General features: G+C 35.3%; 1 protein-coding gene across 1 annotated transcript in view; it reads left to right on the forward strand.

The window, feature by feature from the left end:
• The window catches only part of LOC100258101 (regulator of nonsense transcripts UPF2), a 45,449-nt gene extending 28,239 nt beyond the window's left edge, over positions 1–17,210 (forward strand). Inside the window, exons 10-18 of the mRNA XM_010660161.3 lie at positions 2,752–3,045; positions 3,155–3,352; positions 3,451–3,552; positions 4,023–4,274; positions 4,362–4,580; positions 10,850–11,020; positions 12,868–13,053; positions 15,348–15,821; positions 16,234–17,210. Coding sequence (XP_010658463.1) covers positions 2,752–3,045; positions 3,155–3,352; positions 3,451–3,552; positions 4,023–4,274; positions 4,362–4,580; positions 10,850–11,020; positions 12,868–13,053; positions 15,348–15,821; positions 16,234–16,731 — 2,394 coding nt within the window. The 3' untranslated portion in view covers positions 16,732–17,210. The remainder of the gene's footprint in view (positions 1–2,751; positions 3,046–3,154; positions 3,353–3,450; positions 3,553–4,022; positions 4,275–4,361; positions 4,581–10,849; positions 11,021–12,867; positions 13,054–15,347; positions 15,822–16,233) is intronic.
• Positions 17,211–22,986: the final 5,776 nt, after the last annotated feature.

Below are 22,986 nucleotides of genomic sequence, written 5' to 3' on the forward strand. Positions count from 1 at the left end.
TATACTTATACACTGTATAGTGGTCAGAGTTCTGTGGAATATTGTCTTTGGGTTATCAGGTGTGCAGTGGGTCTTTCCAGAAACTATAAAGGAGGTCTTAACTAGCTGGAGGGGCCCTCTTGTGGGGAAGAAAAGGAAAAAGATATGGAAATCTATACCGTTGTGTATTTTTTGGACGGTTTGGAAGGAGAGAAATAGACTAACTTTTAGGGGGGGGGAGTGTTAGATATTCAAAAGCTTAAGAATTCTTTTGTTTGTAATTTATGGAGCTGGGCTAGATTGTATATTGGAGAGACACGTCTTTCCCTTATAAGGTTCTTGGAGTGGTTAGCGTCCAATTAAGGGGTGGTGAGGCTCCGTTGGTCTTCTTTTTGTTTTGAGAGATGCTAGTTGCTTTGTATACCCCCTGTATGCTTTGTAGCTTTTCGCCTCTGTTTTAATACAATTTGCTTTACTTATCAAAAAAAAAAAAAAAAAAAAGTCGCATCAAGAATTTGTGTTCCCTCGATGAAAGGATAGACAAAGGAGGCTTAACTTTAGCTTGATTATATGGAGAGAGATTTGCATTTTGATTTTTCTACTTCATTTATTTATCTAAGTTTGAGTTTGTTAGATCTATATGATTTCTTCAAAGAATTTAATGCATATTTGAGTTTTTCTTCTAATTTATTTTTATAGGTAAATATTTCTTTTCTTTTCTTTTCTTTTTTTTTTGCCCCCGCTCAAGCTCGAACCTAGCATCTCCCACTTGAGCCAGACCTCAAGGGCAAGTTTTTCTCTAAATTTTTGTTTGTTAGATTTGATTTATTGGGGTAAAATTATTGGAGTTATATAGATTTTTTTCCTAGGAGATTGAGTTTTTTATTTTTGTAAAAGAATATTAATTTTTTTTATAAGAAAAATAGAACATATATTGAAAACGTCTATGAGGATGCTTAGCACATTACACATGAAGTATACACAAAATGCCCAACATAGGCGAAAAGGTTAAAAAACACAAACCCACTCTCCTTACTTTAAGTTCAACTAATCTACAAAATCTATCATAGACATTGTATGGTCCTCTATATACACCCTAGCCCAATTCACAAAAGTATACATTAAATCAGATTTGATTGTATGGGTAGAGGGTGAAATTTTGGAAAGATAAGTGATGTGGGAATTTGTCCTATGGAGAGGCTTTTTTTGCTTTGTTTTCTGTAGCTAACACAAAAGGTGTATGCATAACTGAGGTGTGGGATCAAGAGGGGGAAAAGGGATATTGGAACCCTTGACTCTCAAGACAACTCCATGACTAGGAGCTAGAGAGGGCAGAGGTTTTTTTCAAGCAATTACAATCTTAATCTATTGATAGGGACATTCAGGATAAAATGGTATGGCAAATCTTGAAGGTTGGCCTTTTTTCCAATTAAATCACTCTACCCTCTATGTCTTCTGTAAGAACAGAAACCTTCCCAACATTGTTTGGAATTCTTGGGCTCCAGTGAGAGTAAGTTCTTTTTCCTAGGAAGTTGCCTGGTGTAGGATATTAACATTGGACCTACTTAAAAACAAGGGGTGTACGATACTGAATAGATGCTATATGTGCAAAGAAGAAGAACAAACTATTGATCATCCTCCTGCACTGCTCAAAACCGACAATCCTGTGGCAGCTAATATTTGCACTATTTGGTATAGAGTGGATAATTCACTCTTCAGTAAAGAAGGCACTCCTAAATTGGCACGGATCTTTTCTAGGGAGCTAGAGGAAAAGAACTTGGAGAAATGCTCCCTTGTGCCTATTTTGGACTCTATGGAATGAGAGAAATAGGTGAGTGTTTGAGAATACTGAAAGAGTAGATCGAACACTCAAACAATTGGGAGTTGATTCCTTGTCCATGTTAGACTTGATTGACTGGCTGAGGTCAATGTAGTGGATGGGGGTTGATTTTTGCGTACCCCTCTACTTGATATGGCTATGTAGTGCCTTTGTATACACCATGTATACTTTAGTGCGCTCCTTTGTTAGATGTTATTAATATAGTGAATATTTATCAATTAAAGAAAGTATCTGTTGGGCTAGGTACACATACAAATATTAAATCATGGGGTTATGAAATATTCTTTGACCTCTACATGGTCATCTTGGCTGTCTCCAGATCCTATAGAGCTTTCATTCTGTTTATCATTTATTTCACTCAGCTGTGGTTCCATGACAGGTTTTACTAGACCTTCATTAAGTTTCTCAAACTTCCTATCACATATCTGGACCATATCTAAGTCATGCATTCTCTATTTGCTTCCAGTTTTCTCTTGTCTGGCCTTACAGTTGTCATTCATCATTCTCCTTTTAAAGCTGTGCTGAATCTATGAATATGATTCCTAATGGCTCAACCAGTTGCTCCTTCAGTTACACTCATCTTATTTGTTTGTACTTCTAATTTGAGTCCTTGGAAGCTATTTTATTAAGAAGCTACATATTCTCTACATTATGTGTGGTCATATGTAATTGTGTTCCTTTTATGCCATCTCTTACTTCTTGTTAGGTGCTGATTAAAATATTCCCAGTTTGCCTATGAAAAACAATGAAGGTTCATATGATCAATACCAGAATGGATGAATGTCAAATGCTTCTATTGGGAAGCTTCCATCACTATTTTTCATTTCACATAGTTCAGTCACCCATTTTATCTCTGGACAACACGTCATAGAATCATACTTCTCTACAAGGGTTGATTCGCATTTTTTTCTGTTGATTGTATTTTGCCTAAGGATCTGGCACCTGAAGCAGACCAAAGTCAATCAGTCAACCAAGATGCTGCAGAGATCTCTGTCGACTCCTGTTCTCCGCGGGAGGGGAGAAGCAATGAGAAGGGGAAGGATAAAGAAGAAAAAGAGAAAGAAAAGAGCAAAGATCCAGACAAAGAAAAAGGGAAAGAAAGAGATGCTGACAGAAAAGGAGAAAATGAAAAGGAGAAACTGAAAGGTCTTGAAGGGACGAATTTGGACGGTCTATTGCAGAGGCTCCCGGGTTGCGTGAGCCGTGACCTTATTGATCAATTGACTGTAATCATATCTCTACTTGTTTTAGCTTTGTTGTATCATATATTGTTTTTCTTCTCATCATGTATCTCTTCAATAAGGATCTTATCCTTGTTTGTGGTTGGTTTTCCAGGTAGATTTTTGTTATTTAAATTCAAAGTCAAATCGAAAAAGGCTAGTTAGGGCATTGTTTAATGTCCCCAGAACTTCTCTAGAACTGCTACCATACTACTCACGCATGGTAGCCACACTGTCAACATGTATGAAGGATGTCTCTTCAATGCTCTTACAATTGTTGGAGGAGGAGTTCAACTTCTTGATAAATAAGAAGGTCTGTGTAGTAGTTCAATATGCATTTGCTTTGGTAATATAGTGTCTTGTTATCTTAATAGATATTTTGACAACATGATTGAGTTGAACTTGTTGCAGGATCAAATGAACATTGAAACAAAGATCAGGAATATTAGATTCCTTGGAGAACTCTGCAAGTTTAGAATTGCACCAGCTGGCCTTGTTTTTAGTTGTTTGAAGGTATACTGAGAATAGTCATCCGTTAAATAGATTTCTAGTGTCTTTTGTAGATAAAGTTCTATTATTTCTTTAGCTTGGGTCTCTAAGCACTGCCAATGCTTATATAGGACCTTTTCTTTTAGCCTTTGGTGGAATTGCTTAGAGATATTCCAGTGCGAGGGTGGATGGTAGGGGTGTCTGTTATGTGTTGGGTTGGGGTTAATGTCTCTTTTACATGGATGCAATGTATACCTTTCTATTGAAAGAGCAATGATGGAGACCTCTTAGCCTATGCCAGCTTTATTACTTTCATTAGGCATTACTTAAATATTTGCACTTGCCTTACCATGTGGTGCATTAAATTTAACTGGAAGCTGAATTTGAAAATTTGTGCTACATGTTGAGACTTGGGACAGAAGTTGCATTTTGGTTGACTTTTAGCTTGTGTTGGAGTTCTTACTCATATGAGTGATTCTTTCTGTTCTTTCCAGGCTTGTTTAGATGATTTTACTCATCATAACATTGACGTTGCTTGCAATCTTCTTGAGACATGTGGCCGTTTTCTGTATCGTTCTCCGGAAACTACTGTACGTATGGCTAACATGTTGGAGATATTGATGCGCTTGAAGAATGTAAAAAATTTGGATCCTCGTCACAGCACTCTTGTAGAAAATGCTTATTACTTGTGCAAACCTCCTGAAAGATCTGCACGAGTTTCCAAAGTCCGTCCACCACTGCACCAGGTACAAGTTGCTTTTAGTTTCAATGATTTTCCATCTGTTGTAATATGTGACGTTAGTAATCAACCTTCCATATGATGTACCCTGCAGTATATCAGAAAATTGCTTTTCTCGGATCTTGATAAGTCTTCCATTGAGCATGTGCTGAGACAACTTCGTAAATTACCATGGAGTGAATGTGAGCCCTACCTTTTGAAATGCTTTATGAAGGTTCATAGGGGCAAGTATGGCCAGATTCACTTGATTGCCTCTCTTACTTCTGGTCTGAGCCGCTATCATGATGACTTTGCAGTTTCTGTTGTTGATGAGGTTAGTACCTTTCATCATTCATTGTATTTATTATCTTAGATTTTAAACATGGTCTTGATGACAGAAAAAGAAGATTTCATTCTTCTTCCTGTGCTTTCTCCTGGTTTTTCCCTCATTACATCAAATATTCCTTGTTATGTTGCTACCACTTAGCATTTGGTGTGTGTGTGTCTTTTTTTTTTTTTTTTTTTGTGAGTGAGGGAGTGGTTTGGTTTGTTGCGGAGGGCACTTTTATGGAGTATATTAGTTCTGGGAATTTAGAAAATGTCGTGAATGTGTTGACTGGCCCAAATTTTTACATCCTTGCTAACTTGAGATCTGACTGATGGAGTCAGAAAAGATTTTAAATTCCAGTAGGCAACCTGACACCACAGTTCCAGCGTGGCTTTTATGCTCATGCTTGAAATCTTTTAGCCTTCCCTGAATTGGAACAGCAAGTTAAAGGAAAAAGTGCAGGTTTTTAGATTTTTCATACTAAGGAGACTCTGAATTCTGTCCTGACTAAGATTTAGTCATGGATATTGGATTATTTACTGGCTGATTGACTCATATTGGGGGAAATGTGACTTTGACAAAACCAGTCAAGTGTTCCAGTACATGTTCTTTATGTCCAATTCATCGGCTTAACTTGCAAACCAAACTGTTCAGCATCATCTTGTTCCATCAAACTAGCTCTTTCTTATCCTAATAATTTACCATGTAGGTAGAATTACTGCTGATCATTTGCTTAACATGAACAAAGTCCAATATTGTTCTTCCTTTACTTTTTCTTCTTTATATATACATATAACAGAACACTTCTTTGTTCTATATGTAGCATCTAGCTTTTTTATCACTTCCCCTCCATTTTAGCAGCAAGTAATATCATGTTATCATTTTTTTTCAAAGATTCTGGCTCGGGGCATTGCCATTGTTCTCTTCTGTACAGGTGGCTCATAGAAGCTTCATTTCTGTCAGGCTTTAATATCCATATCTGAAATAATATTCCCACCAAGCATGTAATTCTTCATAATCTTTGTTTGCATACTTATAAAGGGAAAGGCCCCTAAGGAGCATAACCCTCAAGGGGGAAATGGGAATGAAATCCCCCACTAAAGCCTCTAATGTAGAGTCTCCCCACTTAGCTAATTGCTCTATTGCTTGATTAGTAGATTTGAGAGCGCAACTAAAATCCTTTTGGGAGTTAATTTGTTTGGGAAGCCACACATCCAATCTCCAAGAGACCCAATGGAGAATGCCAGTGGAGTCACTTTCAACTTGAAACTTGTTAAGGCCCAAGGTATTTGCCTAAACCAAACTATTGAACATGGCTAAGATCTCTGACTCTATAGCTAACCCTTTATCAGTTGGCCTGGAGAACACTCCAGTCACTGTGCTGTGTGATCTTTGGAGACACCATCAATCCTCTGCCTAAAATTTGCCAATAAATAGACATCAAGTTGAGCTTAAGGCACCCACCCATATGAGGGTGGATTCCACACTGCCAAGACCCCTGTCTAACTCCTGAAACCACAGTATGCCTGTCTCTATTCTAGCTTAACCAAAATCAATGGAGTGCTTTGGAACTCCTCCAGACCGACTGATCTCTCAAAAAGAGGCAAGAAAGTTGACTGCTACCCTTGGGATTGTAAAGATCTATGCTTATCCTCAAAAAAATTGGCATTTGGGTCCTACCAGCTCATCCATAGGATTGCTAGTGTTGCCATCATCCACGATACTGGCCCCTAAGCCTTATAGCAAGGCTGTCAAAAGAAGTAATCTTCATATCTGCCTCAGTCCTTGGGGGATCTAGCTCATATCAGCTAAGCCTGAACAATCTGTACCATAATCCTAAATCAACTGGGTAATGAAGGGATGTGTGATCCACTGTTTGGCACTGCCTATGAAGAGAACATAGTTCTTTGAGCTAAGAGCTTTAAAACATCTCCTTATCTGAATCAAGTTGTTGGTATTGATCTTTTTGTTAGCCATCAGTCAAACAAAGGCTCTTACTTTGGGTGGAATTGGGTTGCCAAATAAAACTAGCCCGAAGGAACATGACTAGACATAAAGACTTGGAGAGGTTTAGCTAGGACTTCAAAAAAGGTGTCTAAGGGGGCCAACATGCTTACATGCATGTATGTGTGTATGTGTGTATGTATGTATTCTTTATATTGAAACTTGGGGAGTACCGTGAAGGATGATAAATTCAAGGTTTACTAAAAACTGGTCAAAAAGGAAAAGTATGCATATAATTACATGTGTAAGCAAAACAAACTGTACATCTTATGAAGGAATCAAAACAAACCATTCTATTGGGAATAATGAGTGTTTCTCTGTACTAAAAGTTCTGCGAGTTTTCAAGTGACTGCTCAAGTTTAGCAAAAGCTGCTTTGTGGGGTTGTATCAGTTGGTTGGAAGGCCTAATAGAAAACGTCATTCTGGTGGGGATGATACCTATTGGTACTGGATTCAAAGGATTAGTGCACTGTTCAAGACAATGCAACATCCCCTTGGAAACCAAAAAGAATAATTTGATTCAGGAGGGAAAGGAGAGATATCTTGTTCCACCACAGAGAATGATTTGATTCTTGGATTTCTAAGAATTTCCATGATACATAAACTGAACTGCATATCTCAGGGGGTATAAAGTCCCCAACAAAAGGCACCAATTTTTAAGCACCTCCTTTGGCTAAATGATTTGCATGTTTTAGCAAAACAAATTGCACATCTTATGGAGGAATCAAAACAAAGTACAACCCCTTACATATCTCAAGGGGGTATAAAGTCCCTAACAAAGGATACAAAGTTTTTAGCCCCTCATTTGCCTTAATGATTTGCATTTTTGGTTAGCGACCTTGAGTTGCTTGCAAAATCAATAATTTGATGGACCCACCATCATACTTCCATAGACTTTTTTCCCTCTTGGACACATAGGAAATGACAATAGCAAAGTCTCTGTCACAACCCATAACTTTGAAAAACCCCAAGCTTTAACTTGTTATAAGCCCTCTAAAAGAACATGAATCTTTGTCTCAATAGTGATACTTTCTCCAGCTAGTATAAAAAAATGCTCTATGTAATGTACCATAATAATCCCTAAACACTCCTCCCTAAATCCTAAGTTGACCAAGGTTTACCCTAGGAACGACCATCAAAATTGAACTTTATAGAGTTTGCTAAAGGGGGAAACCACTTAGTTCAAGTCTTCTTAGTTAACTTCTTGAATCTACAAATGTGATTTTCCTCCTAACCTTTAGAGGCTTGAGGCAATAGGACCTTTATTCACCCTATCTTTTTGTATTAGTCATGGAAGCCTTTAGTTGCCTAATTGAGAAGGGCAAGCAAGGAGGTTTCATTAGTGGCTTTAAGATCAAGGGTAAAGGGGAAGAAGGGATTCAAGTCTCACACCTATTGTTTGTAGATGATACTCTTCTATTTTGTGAGGATAATATAGATTAGTTGAAATATCGAAGTGGATAGCCACTTGCTTTGAGACTAAAAAGTGAAATTATTCCAATGAGGGAGGTAGAGGATGTGGATAGAGTGGCTTCTCTTTTTGGTTGCAAAGTAGGGAGACTTCCTACTTCTTGTCTTGGAGCTCCTCATAAGTCTTGTGATGTGTGGGATTCAATCAAGGAGAGGTTTAAAAGGAAATTGGCTGCTTGGAAAAAGCAGTTCCTATGGAGGAAGCTTAGTCCTTATTAAGAGCATTGTATCAAGCCTCTCAATCTATTTTATGTCCCTTTTTGCAATTTCCTTGGAAAGTGAGGATCATATTAGAGAATTCCAAGGGACTTTTCATGGGAAGATACAGGGGAAAGAAGAAAGATCCATTCGGTAAATTGGTTAGATATTTGCAAAGACAAGAAGTACAGAGGGTTGGGTCTAAGAAGATTGGATGGTCTTAATCAAGCCTTGCTAGGCAAATGATTATGGAGGTTTTCTTTTGAGCGAGAGAACTTGTGAAGGAAGATTTTAATGCCTTTTAACTCCTCGTAGAATGTGTTTTTTTGCACAGGAATCTGTTTGGGAGAAGATTTGAACTGTAGATATGTTAATGAAGAGGGGATCCATGGTTTATAGATGTAGCCTTTGTAAAGACAATGAAAAATCAGTTGAGCACATCTTGCTTCATCTTGATAAGACGAGTGCTATGGACTTTTCTGTTAGTAGGTATTTGACTTGAAATGGGAATTTCCGATTTTAATGAGAAATCTCCTCCTTGAATGGAAATTTAAGGGGCTAGATAAGAAGAGAAGAATTGTTTGGCTCATGGCTTTGATTTGCTTATTTTGGTGTGTTTGGAAATAGCATAACCGAAGTACTTTCAATGATGAAAAGCTCTCAAATCAATGATTGAAGGAGTACATTAAATAACTATTAGAGTGGTCCCATGCTTCATTGAAATGGAGAACCTCTCTATTTTGGATTTCTTAAATGCTCTTCCTTGTGGATAGCTTGGGTTGTTTTGTTGGCTAACCTTGTATATATTTGGTGCTTGTATCGTGAGGTTTTGTGTATACTATCTATATACATAGAGTGCTTGCTTCTTATTGTCTATCAAAACAAAGCAAATGTGATTTTGGTCTAGCATTAACAAACTCAAAAGGGTACCAAAAAATGCATCTATAGTGTCTAATTTAAAAAATAATAATAAAATGAAGTCATAGAAATAAACCAAGTCACAAAGAGGCTTCATTGATGTCTATCCATCCTCAAAATTACTTTCTTTCCAAGTAGTCCACATCACAATGAGACTAGACCTCATCTCTTGAAAGACCCATACACTTCTAGGGGGTGCCCAAACAATCCCAGCAAATAAAAGAAGCTTATGCTAGAGTCCCAAACTAGCAAGAAATGTAAAAAAAGGAAAAAAGAAAAGGATGATGGTGATTTCACTACCAGGCAAACACATAAGAGAGCATGAGAGAGCAAAGGACATAAATTTTTTGATCAATTAAATTAAGATGCAAATCAAAGTTATAGGAATGGGAGGAAAGAGACTATCCAAGAGCCAAAGAGATAGAAGAATTTGTAACCCTTGAAGGCTGGAGCTAGGGGCTGGCAGGGTGCATGCCCGGTTCGCCGTTGTTCCAAATTCTATTTTGTTATATTCCATTGCTTTGAAATTCTTTTTAACTGTATTTGATAAATAAATAAATAAATAATGAATGAATTGAGAATGTTCTTCAAATTGCTATATTTTTTTTCTACAAAAATTTTAATGAACTTATTTAATTTCTTGATAAAATTAAAATTTTCTTAACATCAATTATATGGTTAATCAAAAGATCTATGGATAAATGATAAGATCTTGTTGAGGATAAAGATAAACCATTAAATATGAGGATTAATTCATCAATATTTGAAGTTTTGTATTTGGTTGCCTCCTCTAAACTGAATTTCTGGCTCTGCCTTTGGGCTGGACTATTTGAAAATGCTGGGGTTTCTTTCCCCACCATAGATTTAAAGCATCTGGCATAGGATGTGAGGCACATGTAGTTTCAGCAAGCCTTATAACTGAAATGTGCACATCAGATGTCTGCTATGAACAATTCATTTTTCTGTTCCTCTATTTTGAAGTTAGTTTACTAAGACATCATATAAAATCCATTTTGTGTTGGAAAAACAATCTTCAAGGCTTTATTTGCATTAAGGATTACCTTAATGGATATTACCAGTTTTAGAGTTAATTGCCCACATCTAGTAATAGTCCAAATCTCTGATGTTAATAGACAACTGAATCTTGTTTTTTTGAGCCATGAGTCTCAAAATTATTAAAATTCACTGTGCTTTGAAGTTTTTCATTGTAGGGTCATAAAAATTGAAACCGAGGCAAGTTTAAATATTAAAATTGCCCTATGGCATTAAGAGCATTGGTTTATTTCTTTTATTTTTCTTCAAATGTTTTTTCTCTTACCTTTTAAGCATTTTGCCATTGTCTTGACACTGTTTGTCAACCCAAAACTTCTCTCTATTCATCAGGCTTGGGACTAGCAGTGTGAAAAGACACCCCCAAAACCCTGTTCAATATTAAAACTAAAATACTAAAAATAATAATAATGACAACTTACTAAATAACTCCCTGCAGACCCTCACCCACAAGGTTTTACTCCCTAACACAAAACAACGCATGGACGCCTGCATGCTTATAGTTATGTGTGTTGAAACTGTTGTAGTTAATTATTTTACTTTCATGTTTTGGAAAAGAGTAGACTGGGGCTAGAGTTGAACGCCTGCATGCTTTTAGCTATGTGTTGAAACTGTGATATTTGTTTTACTTTCAGGTTCTGGAAGAGATTAGACTGGGGCTAGAGTTGAATGACTATGGGATGCAGCAGCGACGCATTGCCCATATGAGATTCTTGGGAGAGCTTTATAATTATGAACACGTGGATTCATCTGTTATCTTTGATACTCTCTATTTGATTCTTGCTTTTGGCCATGAGACAGCAGAGGTATGGAGGTATCTTGTTTTTTAAAGAAACAATTGTTTTTTGTGTAGTCTATTTCCAGTAGTTTAGACAGAATGGCTAGGCAATCCAATTGTGCTAGGCAGTGTATAACATCAATAGCATACTTCATTTTTTTTTTTAATTCTTTTGGTTTATTATCATTATTATTTTTAACTTTAATATGGTCACACAACTTACTAACATATACGAAAAAATATGAAGGTGAGAGATTAGTGCATTTTGAAAATTGTTTCTCTAATTTTGTCTTTGCTAATGTTACAATTGGATTGATCTATTTGATTTAAGGGAAAAACTGACAACATAGTCCTGAGATTCAGACAAGAGAGGACAAACAGAAAATATAGAAGAGCCAATGTCTTATTTCTTAAATGTTAGAGAAAAGTACAATTTTAATGTCATTTGTCTATTTTTTTTTTGGGGGGGGTGGGAGGGTTTCTTTTCTTCCTTTGATGGACTTAATGTCACTTGTCATTTTATTATGATACGGTGATTGGGGAACAATAGTGAAAGTGTCTTGCATATCAAGTTGTGAGAAGTTATGATCTGAGATGATTTTTGGATCATTTGCTTTACTCTGCTCGACTAAACTAGTCATAGTGTTTGGCTATGCTGCAAACATGATAATTTAAAAATTGAAGCCATTTGTTAGTTAAGTCTATTCTTAGCTAGATAGTAAATTGGCCATGTACTCAATTGTTAGAATTGACCATGGATGTTGGGTGTCTCAGATTCCTCAATTTGTAAATGAGCATTCATGAACACTGTGGCACATTTAAATTGTGTGGTTGATCCTGTAAAGGGGATGGGCCAAATTCAAATGTGATGGTTGGTCATAACAACATTATTGTGAATTTGGTTCCATCCACAGCTGATGCAGTAAGACCATTCAGGTACCATCTTGTCCAACACATCTGTCAACTGCGAAGCCACTCAATCTTACATAGGTTCAGGTTGCAGATGATGCAAAACACATTACCATGGAGGCACCTTCCGTTGTCTGAGAATTCCATGGATATTTTAGGAATATCATTCTGGATTATGATAATACCATAGAACTCATAACTTGAGGTTATTAATGTGTGTGCGTGCTGATCATTTGGCTGATTAATTGGCAGATATTGACCATGTTCTCGAGTGTACTAAGTACCCCTGCAATGGAGGGTGACTTCCTCACTTATTTGTCTATGATTGTCTCTCTTATTGGGAGGGTTGTGCTGCAGATCCTGCCTGATCTTGCTTGTCACCCTTAGAACCAATATCTGCATGTGCATACCTTAGGTTCTGATCCCATATATGCATTCAAATGCTTCACATAACCAGAGAAGTGAAAGTGAGAATATTTATAGGAGCGCCTCCATCAGTGGATACTTCTTTCCATATAATTCTGATCTGACCTGATGTCTTATATCCTGTGTATGATGTCTATGCACGTGAAAATTGCTTATGGGAACATGAATAATGAAGCGCTTCCATCAGTGGATACCTCTTTCCATATAATTCTGATCTGACCTGATGTCTTATACCCTGTGTATGATGTCTATGCACGTGAAAATTGCTTATGGGAACATGAATAATGAAGTGACATACAAATCAGTGCAAGCCATTCTTTTCTTTTCTTTTCTTTCTTTTTTCCCTGCTTGGTCAAATCTATATTTCATGCCATTCTCCTATCAGATAAGGATGCTCTAATGTGATGAATTTATTTGAAAATAGCATGCACTTGAAATTGGCTTTTTTAAATAAGGTTTAAAAGACCTTTTTGAGCTCCTTGGATCTGTGCTGTTTATGATTCCCCTAGTTTAACCTTGTTTCTCTTTTCATATTATTAGCAAGATGTACTGGATCCACCAGAAGATTGTTTCCGCATTAGGATGGTTATTACCCTTCTTGAGACCTGTGGGCACTACTTTGACCGGGGTTCTTCTAAGAGGAAACTTGATAGATTTTTAATACATTTCCAGAGATATATTCTCAGCAAAGGTGCACTACCGCTAGATATTGAATTTGACTTGCAGGTCAGTCTCTGAAACTCCTCTTCTCCTTATGCACACATCTGCCAGATTGGGTTATATGATCTCATATCCATGCAAAACTTTGGTTTAAAATATTGTGCAGTTTGTTTGAGCAAGGAAATTTTAATAGCTGACCTTCCTTAGTTTGTGCAATTGTAAGGTCTTGTTGGCCACTTGCTTGCCATTTGAAAATCAAATTAAAAAAAAAATGTATCTTTTCAATAATCCCTTCACTTCTGAAAAGTGGTCCAATAGAAAATTTTCATCTGTTCATCTAATCAATGCTTTAAAAAAAATTCTGTTAGGCAAAGAAGGTTATGTATAATACAAAAATAAACAAAGTACTTTGAAGTATATAGGATGTATACATGAAGCACCCCCACTTTCAAGAAAACCTCACCCAATCTGCAAAATCAAAGGCATCGAGCCTTCTCTTATGTACATGCTAATCAAGCTGAAAGATTGCATAGGAATGAATGTTTTAACTTTTGCTTAGTCTTCATTTTCATTCTCATCAAGTTGTCCAAATATGCAAAGAGGAGCGACTCTTCAAACCTTCTGTCTTTTCCTCCCTACAAAGTGTCATGTCAACTTAACAGAGTTTCTTTTACCAAGTGCCTTGATCTTGATATAATGAAGTAGAGTATGCTTAATAGACTCCCCCTCAAGTTTGCAAAGAAAACATCTATTTGCTAGTGGTCACCCGCTTTTTTGGAGTTGATTTGATGTCAACTTGTCCCCAATTGGCTTGCCAAGCAAAAAAACTCACTTTGGATGGGACCATAGATTCCAAATAATGTCTGTTGGAAAGGGGATTGACTTCTTGGGTTCCAAGACCTAATAGAAAGATTTAACTGAAAACACGCCCTTCTTAGAATCCTTCTAGATCACCTTGTTGTTTTCTTCTCTCCTAACTGACAACATTAACAATCTTGAGAAAAAAGTCTCAACAATGTTTAGTCTCCAATCGTTAAAGTGCTTGGAGAAGCACAGATTCCAATGACCCCTAGCTCTCCCATAAATGCCCATCCAAGCCTCCTTGGACAAGGCAATCGCATGCAAGGAGAGGAAGGAAAAACACACCGGTTCCTTGTCACTCTATTTGTTCTTCCAAAACTTAGCTCTCCTACAGTTACCTACTTAAAAGGATGCTTTACTAAAGAAAAGATCTAACCCCTTATAGCTTATTAAAATGGGAAAACTGGTTGTGATGAGGATATTCTTTCGATTGAGTGTGTTTTATGTTGAAGGTACTGGGGGGTATACATGTATTGTAGTTAAGATAGAGGGAATGTCTTGTCGGAATAGATCTCACCCCTTAATAGCCTATTAAAATGGGGAAAACTAGTTGTGATAAGGATCTTCTTTTAATTGAGTGTGTTTTACGTCGGGGGTACTAGGGGGTATACATGTATTGTAGCTAAGATGGAGGGAATGTCTTCTCAGCCTAAAACTTGGTGTTTAACTAAAACAGAGTACGTTGACATGGATGTTCTCTGCCTTGGAAAGAAAAATTGTTTCTGAAACAAGGCAGGGTGACAAGAGAATATGGTTCTCAAAATTTCATAAAAGTAGCATCATTTTTCTAAAGGATCAAAATAGGCTAAAAAACCAGGGCAATAGATTTTGAAAGATGGGTTATATATTACCTTTGAATTTAGACTTCGGTTTACTTGAACCTTTAGTACAGCCCACTGGAACCCCAATTACTAAGGACCCAGAAAGATTTTAGGTGCTTCATAATTAGGTTCTTGTTTCAATAATTTGGGAATCGTGTCCTGAACAACACATGCTATGAAACACCAGCCAAATTATCTTCATTGGGCCTGATCTTTCAGCTTCCCATACGGTAGTCAAGTGTGTGGTTGAATTGGGAATGGAAATGCCCTCCTATGATTGGAAAAGGAAATAAAAATATGTTCAGAAGCATTGTTCTCTAAAGAATTCACCAAGTTTTGTGGGAAACTGAGAGAGAAAAAACGAATCTCTTTAGATTGTGGACAATTTTTTCTGTAGCTTTATACTGGCTAACACTTTCAAGTTCCTGCAGTTTCCAAACTTAAGGGTTGGATTAGAAGGAAACTTAAACTTGAGCTGTTAGAAGAGGCTTCAGTTTGAGCTTTTAGGAATCTGATTGATCATGGAAGTTCCTTGCCTTTTCAAAATTACTTTGGCCACCATTATGGCTTGTTTTTCATTTGTTTTTCAAAGAATAAGGCCCATTTTTAAGACATTTATGAAATTATCTCATTCTCTACTCTATATATTTGTCTAGACTCATAAATGAAGCATTGCAGGACTTATTCGCAGATTTACGTCCCAACATGACACGTTACTTATCCATTGAAGAAGTTAGTGCAGCTCTAATAGAGCTTGAGGAGCATGAACGTACATACACAACTGACAAGGCCAACAGTGAGAAGTATTCAGACACTGAAAAGCCTTCAAGCAGGACTACTTCCAATACCAGCTCAGCGAATGGACAAAGCCCTGCAAATGGTGTTGAGGAGAATGGTGGAGCACATGAGGATGTCATAGGTGAGAGTGACAGCGACTCAGGGAGTGGCACCATTGACCCAGAAGGACATGACGAAGAAGAGGAGTTGGATGAAGAGAATCATGATGATGGATGCGACAGCGAAGATGATGAAGACGATGGGGGTGGACCTGCATCCGATGAGGATGATGAAGTCCATGTCAGACAGAAGGTGGCAGAGGTGGACCCTCAGGAAGAAGCCGATTTTGATCGGGAGCTCAAGGCTTTATTGCAGGCAAGATTTAGTTTGATGCTCAGTGTGTGCCTTGGCCTTTAAATTTTTTGTTATTTTTCATATATGATGCTTTACATTCCATTTTATTAGAAAATATTTGTTTGGAAGAAATAATTTAGGACTCATGATTCGTTTAGTTTTAGATGCATTGGCAAGATTTTGTTGCATCTCGTAATGGAAGAAAATGTTAAAACTTGAATATATTCCAGTGAAGTAAGCTAAAAATAGAAATTGAGAATAAACAATTCATGATAATTTTACAAAAGTAGTGTCTAAACATATTTTAATGGAGTAGGAGTGTGGGCGCTGTAATGTTAGTTACTATCAGTGACCATTGGTGACTTTGTTTTAATAAAATGGGAGGGGTTACGGTAGACAACTTTTTAACACTGCATTTAAAACTTGGATGCAGGAGAGCTTGGATTCACGCAAGCTTGAGCTGCGGGCCCGGCCTACACTAAACATGATGATACCAATGAATGTTTTTGAGGGGTCAACCAAGGATCATCATGGACGGGGGGTTGAGGGGGAAAGCGGGGATGAGATATTGGATGAAGAGGCTGGGGGAAGCAAGGAGGTCAGGGTGAAAGTTCTTGTAAAGCGTGGGAACAAGCAACAGACAAAGCAGATGTTCATTCCTCGGGATTGCTCGCTTGTGCAGAGCACAAAACAGAAAGAAGCAGCTGAGCTTGAAGAGAAACAAGACATTAAGAGGTTGATCTTGGAGTATAATGATAGGGAAGAAGAGGAGCTTAATGGGGTGGGAACCCAGACGATGAGCTGGACGCCAAGTGGAGGTAGTAGAGTTTCCCGAGGTAGCTCATGGGAAGGGGGGAGAACATCTGGAGCACGTCATCGGCATCATCAGAACTATTCCGGTGGTGGATTTTATTATGGCAGAAGAAAGTGAGCATTTTGACTTAGGAAAAGGCTAGAACTACAGCATCTTTTATCCAGGGTACATACCTCAGTTGCCAAATTGGTATCTTGTTCCTTGCGATCCATGCTATGCAAAAATCGCAAATTTTATGAGATATTTGCATCTGCAGAGAGGAGGTCTCATCAACGTCTTTTAGCACAGAGATCACCTCTTATCTTTTTCCCTGACAAATTGATTGGTGAGGTTTATATCAGAGATTCCCGTCCAGGTCTTGTTGGAAACTAGTGTTTCGGGGAAGTGAAATCATATCCAGGGTGTCAATATATGAAAGACAGGATGGTGATTTTGAAGTATACTCAATAGGTCTGTACTGTCATTTAACATCTCATCTGGACTATATCTTGGTGTTTGTCTTTGTATATTCATCTGTGGAAGGTGGTTTGATGCAATACTTCCTCTGCTTCGCTTTTACCTGTATATTGAAGTTAATGAGAAAGCAAATTAAAGCATGAGTATATTTCCCCTTTGTGTTTATCTAGTGTGACGATAACTAACAGTGATGGAACTGAATCCTAATTCATCTCTGATTGAGAAGTGGGGTAGAGTCCTGAGTCCAGTAATGTTCCTTCCCTCTACCTTTCATTTTTATCTGTTTATTTATTTGTTTGTTTGTTTGTTTTTGTTCCCCATTTCCTATTTCCGCATACTATGCCACCACTGATAGAACCGTTAATTCGATTTATTGGTCTCGGGTTTTTGGGCTGCCTTAAAAAGAAGATTAACAGACATTTTCTTTTAACATTATGATTTTGTAATGCAGCACTGGATCCTATACCAAATCAGTTTTCTGAGCATTGCAATATTTTGAGCCTTTTGAGTTACTATATTATGGGTCTAGCTACAAGATGGAAGACGTACCCATAGAAAAGTTCAGTCAGTCAAATTATACAACTCGTGGAGCCACAGGATTGAAGAAGCACCCATCAAAAAAGTGCGGTCATTTAGATTGTACCGCGTATATCATTCATTTGTAGCTTAGTCATATTCTTCATGCTTTAGTCTTATTATCATATCTTTTTTTTATACATTTTCAACAGGTGAAAATTGTAATATCAATGGTGGCTCTTAGCATCTTTAGTTTTCTCCTTTAACCTACTCGGAGATTTCTTTTCCCTGCTTTTTAAACATCCCACTAGCAAGAATTTTTTCCCTCTAGTTGTTAGAACCTTGGAAAACTTGAATCTAGGTTTTGAAGCCTATGAATAAGATGCAAGAAAACAAGCTGCTTTATCGACCGTTTTTTTCTTCTTTTGCTGCGATAAGTATCATTCCTTCCATATGTCTAAATAAGAATTAGTGTTTTCTTCTAATAAAAGTAAAGATGCCTTGAAAAAATTCAAATGTTTAAGATTAATAAATAAATAAATAAATAAAAAATTCTAGAATCTCTCGCTTTGATTTTTATTCTTGCCTTGCCTTGAAGGCAATGTTAACCTCACCAGCCATCAGATACCTAATACCCCACCTTCTGTCTTTCTCTTCTGTTCCTGAGAGTTCTTCTAATCTCTCATAAGAACAGGAAAAAAAAGGAGAAAAAGAGAGAGAGGTGATGTGTTCATATGGAGAAGCAAGACTCAGTGGAGTCGTCACTGCTCCACGTGCTCTTTTCGGCAGGCTCCATTTGGGCCGAGAATTCAATGGTTAGAAGGGCAGGACAAGACCCCCAAACATGCAAATCATGTGATTCACAATTTTATATTAATAACCAAACCAACTCCAGTGTCCTGACTTTCCCTTCTCCTTATTGCATGAACAACTGTACATTTTTCTGCTACCTACTTGGAGAAAACTACTACCCCAGTCGAACCTAATACTTCCGCCCCAATTCTTCTCTTTCTTTTTGAATTTGTTCCTTTTGTACTTTTTTTTTTATATAAGTAAATTCCTCATCAGTATTTTTGTTTAGCACGCCAATCTTTTCAAAAAAAAAAGCTTTTTTTCATGCTCAAAGACCTTGTTAAAAAAACAAAGTACTTTGAAATTATATATATACTTTGAAATGATATAAGCAAAATATCGGTATATAACAATATAAATTATGAATACGATAAATTATTAAATTGGGTTTAGGTTAATGCTCATATTGGGTTGAGATGAGTTCAATCTCATCCTCCGGAAAATTTAAATGCAATGATAGAGGTATGAGTTATGAGAATTTTTTATATCCATCCCACACACCTTACCTCATTTTATCTGGTTTAATTTTTTCAAAATTTTTAGTTATATTAAAAATAAATGTATTTTATAAATAAATAAATAGTATAAATTACTTTATGTGTATTAGTAGGATAAGATAATACATGAACTCATTGCAAACTAGTCCAAATTTAAAAGAAAAAAAGTCAAGTCGACCTATAAACTCTTCCTTTTTTTTTTTCATCCCATTAGGAATGGAACAAAACATGATTCTTTAAAGAATTCATCTCATTGTCATCCCTACCCACATCTCTCAACAGCTAACCTGAATTGAGTTTTCTTAACCCAAATTCAACCTTAATATTTATCCAAACTCTTTAATTAAACCATTTTTTAATTTAGTTATATATATATAATCAAAACAAGGTGAGATAACACAAGACAATAGAAAAAAAAAATTAAGTCAATCTTTTAATCTATTTATTTTCATTCCAAACTCATCTCATTAGATACAAGATGGATCGATACTTGAAAAAAACTCAACCTCATCATCATTCCTACCCATTCCCCTTACTCCTTGACCTTAAGTCAATCTAAATTAAGTTCGAATTAAATAAACTCTACTCAAATCAACCAAAATCTTAAAAGTTGGCCTCCATATAGGATTAAGTCATACTAAGCTTTATTTATAAAAATTATTATTTTCTCTTCAAAATTTATACACAATTGAATCATTAAGCTTGTGTGATAGCTTACCTCCTTTCAAAAACATCTGGTTGCAGAGTTGCAATCACTACACAAATTCACATTTAAAATATTTAAAATGTAATTAGTATTTAACAACCTATAATTACATGCATGATTCATTTTGACTTTACTTTGCCAAAGTAGGTTTGGTGCTCTTAGATCTTGCCTTCGAATATGAAAACATCCAAAATGAAAAATAAAAAATATTTAATATTTAATTTAAATTAAATTTTAAAAAAAAAGGACAAAATCATGCATTCTACAATGCAACAAAAGAGTTTGTGATGTGAAATATAATGAACATAAAGTCAAAATTTTCATTATTGTAGGAAAAGAAAAATCTGTTAAGATTTGGAAGATAATCTCCTCATCATTTGCTGTCGGGACAATATCATTTTCTAGCCCCTTAAAATCAATACCCAACCAACCATGGTTGTCACCATATCATCATTTCATATTTTAACTTCTTTTTTTTTTTTAAATTATCAAAAATTAAAATATTTTTAAAAATATCAACAAAATGATAGCTTCAATTATTAGAATTTTTTTTATAATTTTTAATATTAAAAAAAAACTTTCTATAAAAAGTCATTTTAAAATTAATTGTAAATTAAAAAAAGATGAAGAGAAGGACAAAAGTGTCATATTATTTTCTTAATGATAACCGGCGGAAAAACCGCGGTGGTAAGACAACCAACCTAACGCTTTTAAACGTGGAAGGTTATGATTTAAAAAGCACGTGTAAAAAATGCAGACGAGCAATGGCAATCATGTAAATAAAGGCAAGATCGAGACTTAAAATGAGCAGTAGAAATGAAAATCAAAATACGAAAGGAGGGGAGGCGACCACGTCACCAGTGGCACACAAACCTCGTACCCTTTGCCGACAAGTACTCCCACTTCATTCATTTCTCATCAACCTTTTTAAGCCTTCTTTCTATAATAATTCAATCACTTCTATTATTAATCATATCAATTATTATTCTTCCTCTTTCACACTCTCACTTCACCCTCTTCCCTCCCCTCTTTTTATTTATTTATTTATTATTATTTTATTTTCTTACCAACATGGCATTATTATTATTATATTATTATATGATCTACTTGGGCTGATGTCAGCAATGACGTTAAAAAATAAAATATGATTAAAATAAAAATATAAAATATTCTTTTTTTTATATGTTGAATTTGTCAAGATTTGACCTTGAAGACATAATTAAAACTGAGGTGGCATTTTGTTCTTGTTCTATTGATTTTTTTAAAATAAGGTTGATTCTCTATTAGCTGCCTCCAACGTTAAAATTTTATATTTTACTCCCACGTGATTTATTTTATATTCGTTGCTATCCTATGTTAAAATTTTTAATCGTTACTCTCACGTGCTTTATTTTAAAAAATCAAATGCTGTCAATTCATTTTGAAAAATCAGGCTGATTATATTAATATTTTATTTTATTTTATTTTATTTTATTTTTTATAAAAAAGAAAAATCAATTCCTTGGACCACGACAAGATTCGCTCCATTTTTCAAAGTGACAACAAAGGTTAGTGATAACTTAGGACGCTTATAAATCCATGGGGAAGGGGAAGAGACTTTTTATTATTATAAACTAATTACATTTTTTATAATATTTTTAAAGTGTTTTATTTTTATAATTAATTAAAGTTTTTCTTTTCTTTTCTATGATTCATGCATCATTGCCTAGTCAGCAGGTCCATCATGGCATCGTGAAAGAGACTTAATGAGATATAGTTCATATTGACAAAGAAGATGAACCTACTTTTTATTATTAATTTTTTATTTAAAATATAAAGATAATATTCCAACAATTTTAAAGGAGTCGGCAGTTTCGGTGATTAGCTGTAAAAGAAAAATAATTGTGTTTGTTGAATAACAATCACGTTTTCTGCATTCAATAAACATTTATGGTATAGACAGATCATAAAAATTATGTATAAATAAGATCGTCGTTGTAAAAATAATTATTTAATAAATATTATTTTTCGTTTTTAATTTTAATTCAAACATAGTTATAACCTCGTTATTTAAGGTTATGTTTGATTTGTGAGATAAAATATAATATGGTATAGTTTTTAATTTTATATGAAATGTATATTTTATGATATGATATTTAGTGAAATATGTTATTGTTGAAAGATAAAATTCAAATTATCTTTTGAAATATTTAAAATTCAAATTAATTATTATATCCATGAATCTCTATTCTAAATCGTGAATAGAATTATCAAAATTTAAAAACTATTTATGTTTTACAATAAAAATGGCTTTAAAAAAAATAATAAAATAGATGAAATTTAAGAGATAAAGTCTTCTTGTAGAAGCATGTTCTTTCGGTCCCTAAAAACTATTCCTCCCATCTGTCTTAGATGGGCCAAGTTGACCGGCATCCAAACCCAACTCTTGATATTTAATTCCTAACATGAATTTAATGTTTAAAATAAAAAATTATATTATATTATAATATTTTTTATTTAAAAAAATATGAATTTTTTTATACTTAACCATAATTATGATTAAAAATATTTAAATTTTATAAATAAATAAAATTTATATTATGTTATTCAAAATAAAAAAATAATTTTTACATATATTAAATAATAAAAATAAAAATATTATTTTATAAATATTTTTTTATTCTACAAAATAAGTAATATAAAAAAAATGAAAATGATAATAAAAGGAGTAAATTTATGATATATAGATATTTGTTTAAACTTAAATCTAAATCATGGTATTTATTGCTTTCTTGGATGACTTTGGATGGCAATCTAGAATATTAAATTTGACTCCATGTACAATCACATCTGCCTATCCTAGACCTTATCCACACCCAAGAGAATCGCACTTATACGTGGCAGCTACTCATTGGACAACGTAGGATCGATGTTGATTTCTTGATTTTGACCCTCATATCCAACCTCATTAGCTCTTCAATTATTAGTGCGACCCGAATAAAATTGGGTTGATTAATAATTCTTACAAAACCCATGAAAAAAATAATTAAAATATGTATATAAAAATAAAAACATTGAGAGTTGAAAGCTGAGATGACTTTTTGAGAAGAAGAGGAAGAAGAAGAAGAAGAATGATTGAATTTTACCAAAAGGAGAATAATGGTGAAAGATTCAAATGTGGTGGGCATGATGGGGACTGATTGGAGATGAGGATACCCTAACTGGAAAGGGAATATGACAAAGGTCTGGGTATCCTTTGATTTTTTGTGTACACAGATTAGGGATTTGCCCGAAAGAGGAAAGCTTCTATGTGTGAGGGCGTCATCAATATTCTCGTGTTTCCACCTTCACTTGTTATTATTCTCA

The sequence above is a fragment of the Vitis vinifera genome, chromosome 13 (genome assembly GCF_030704535.1).
Source record: "Vitis vinifera cultivar Pinot Noir 40024 chromosome 13, ASM3070453v1".
NCBI classification, from domain to species: domain Eukaryota; kingdom Viridiplantae; phylum Streptophyta; class Magnoliopsida; order Vitales; family Vitaceae; genus Vitis; species Vitis vinifera.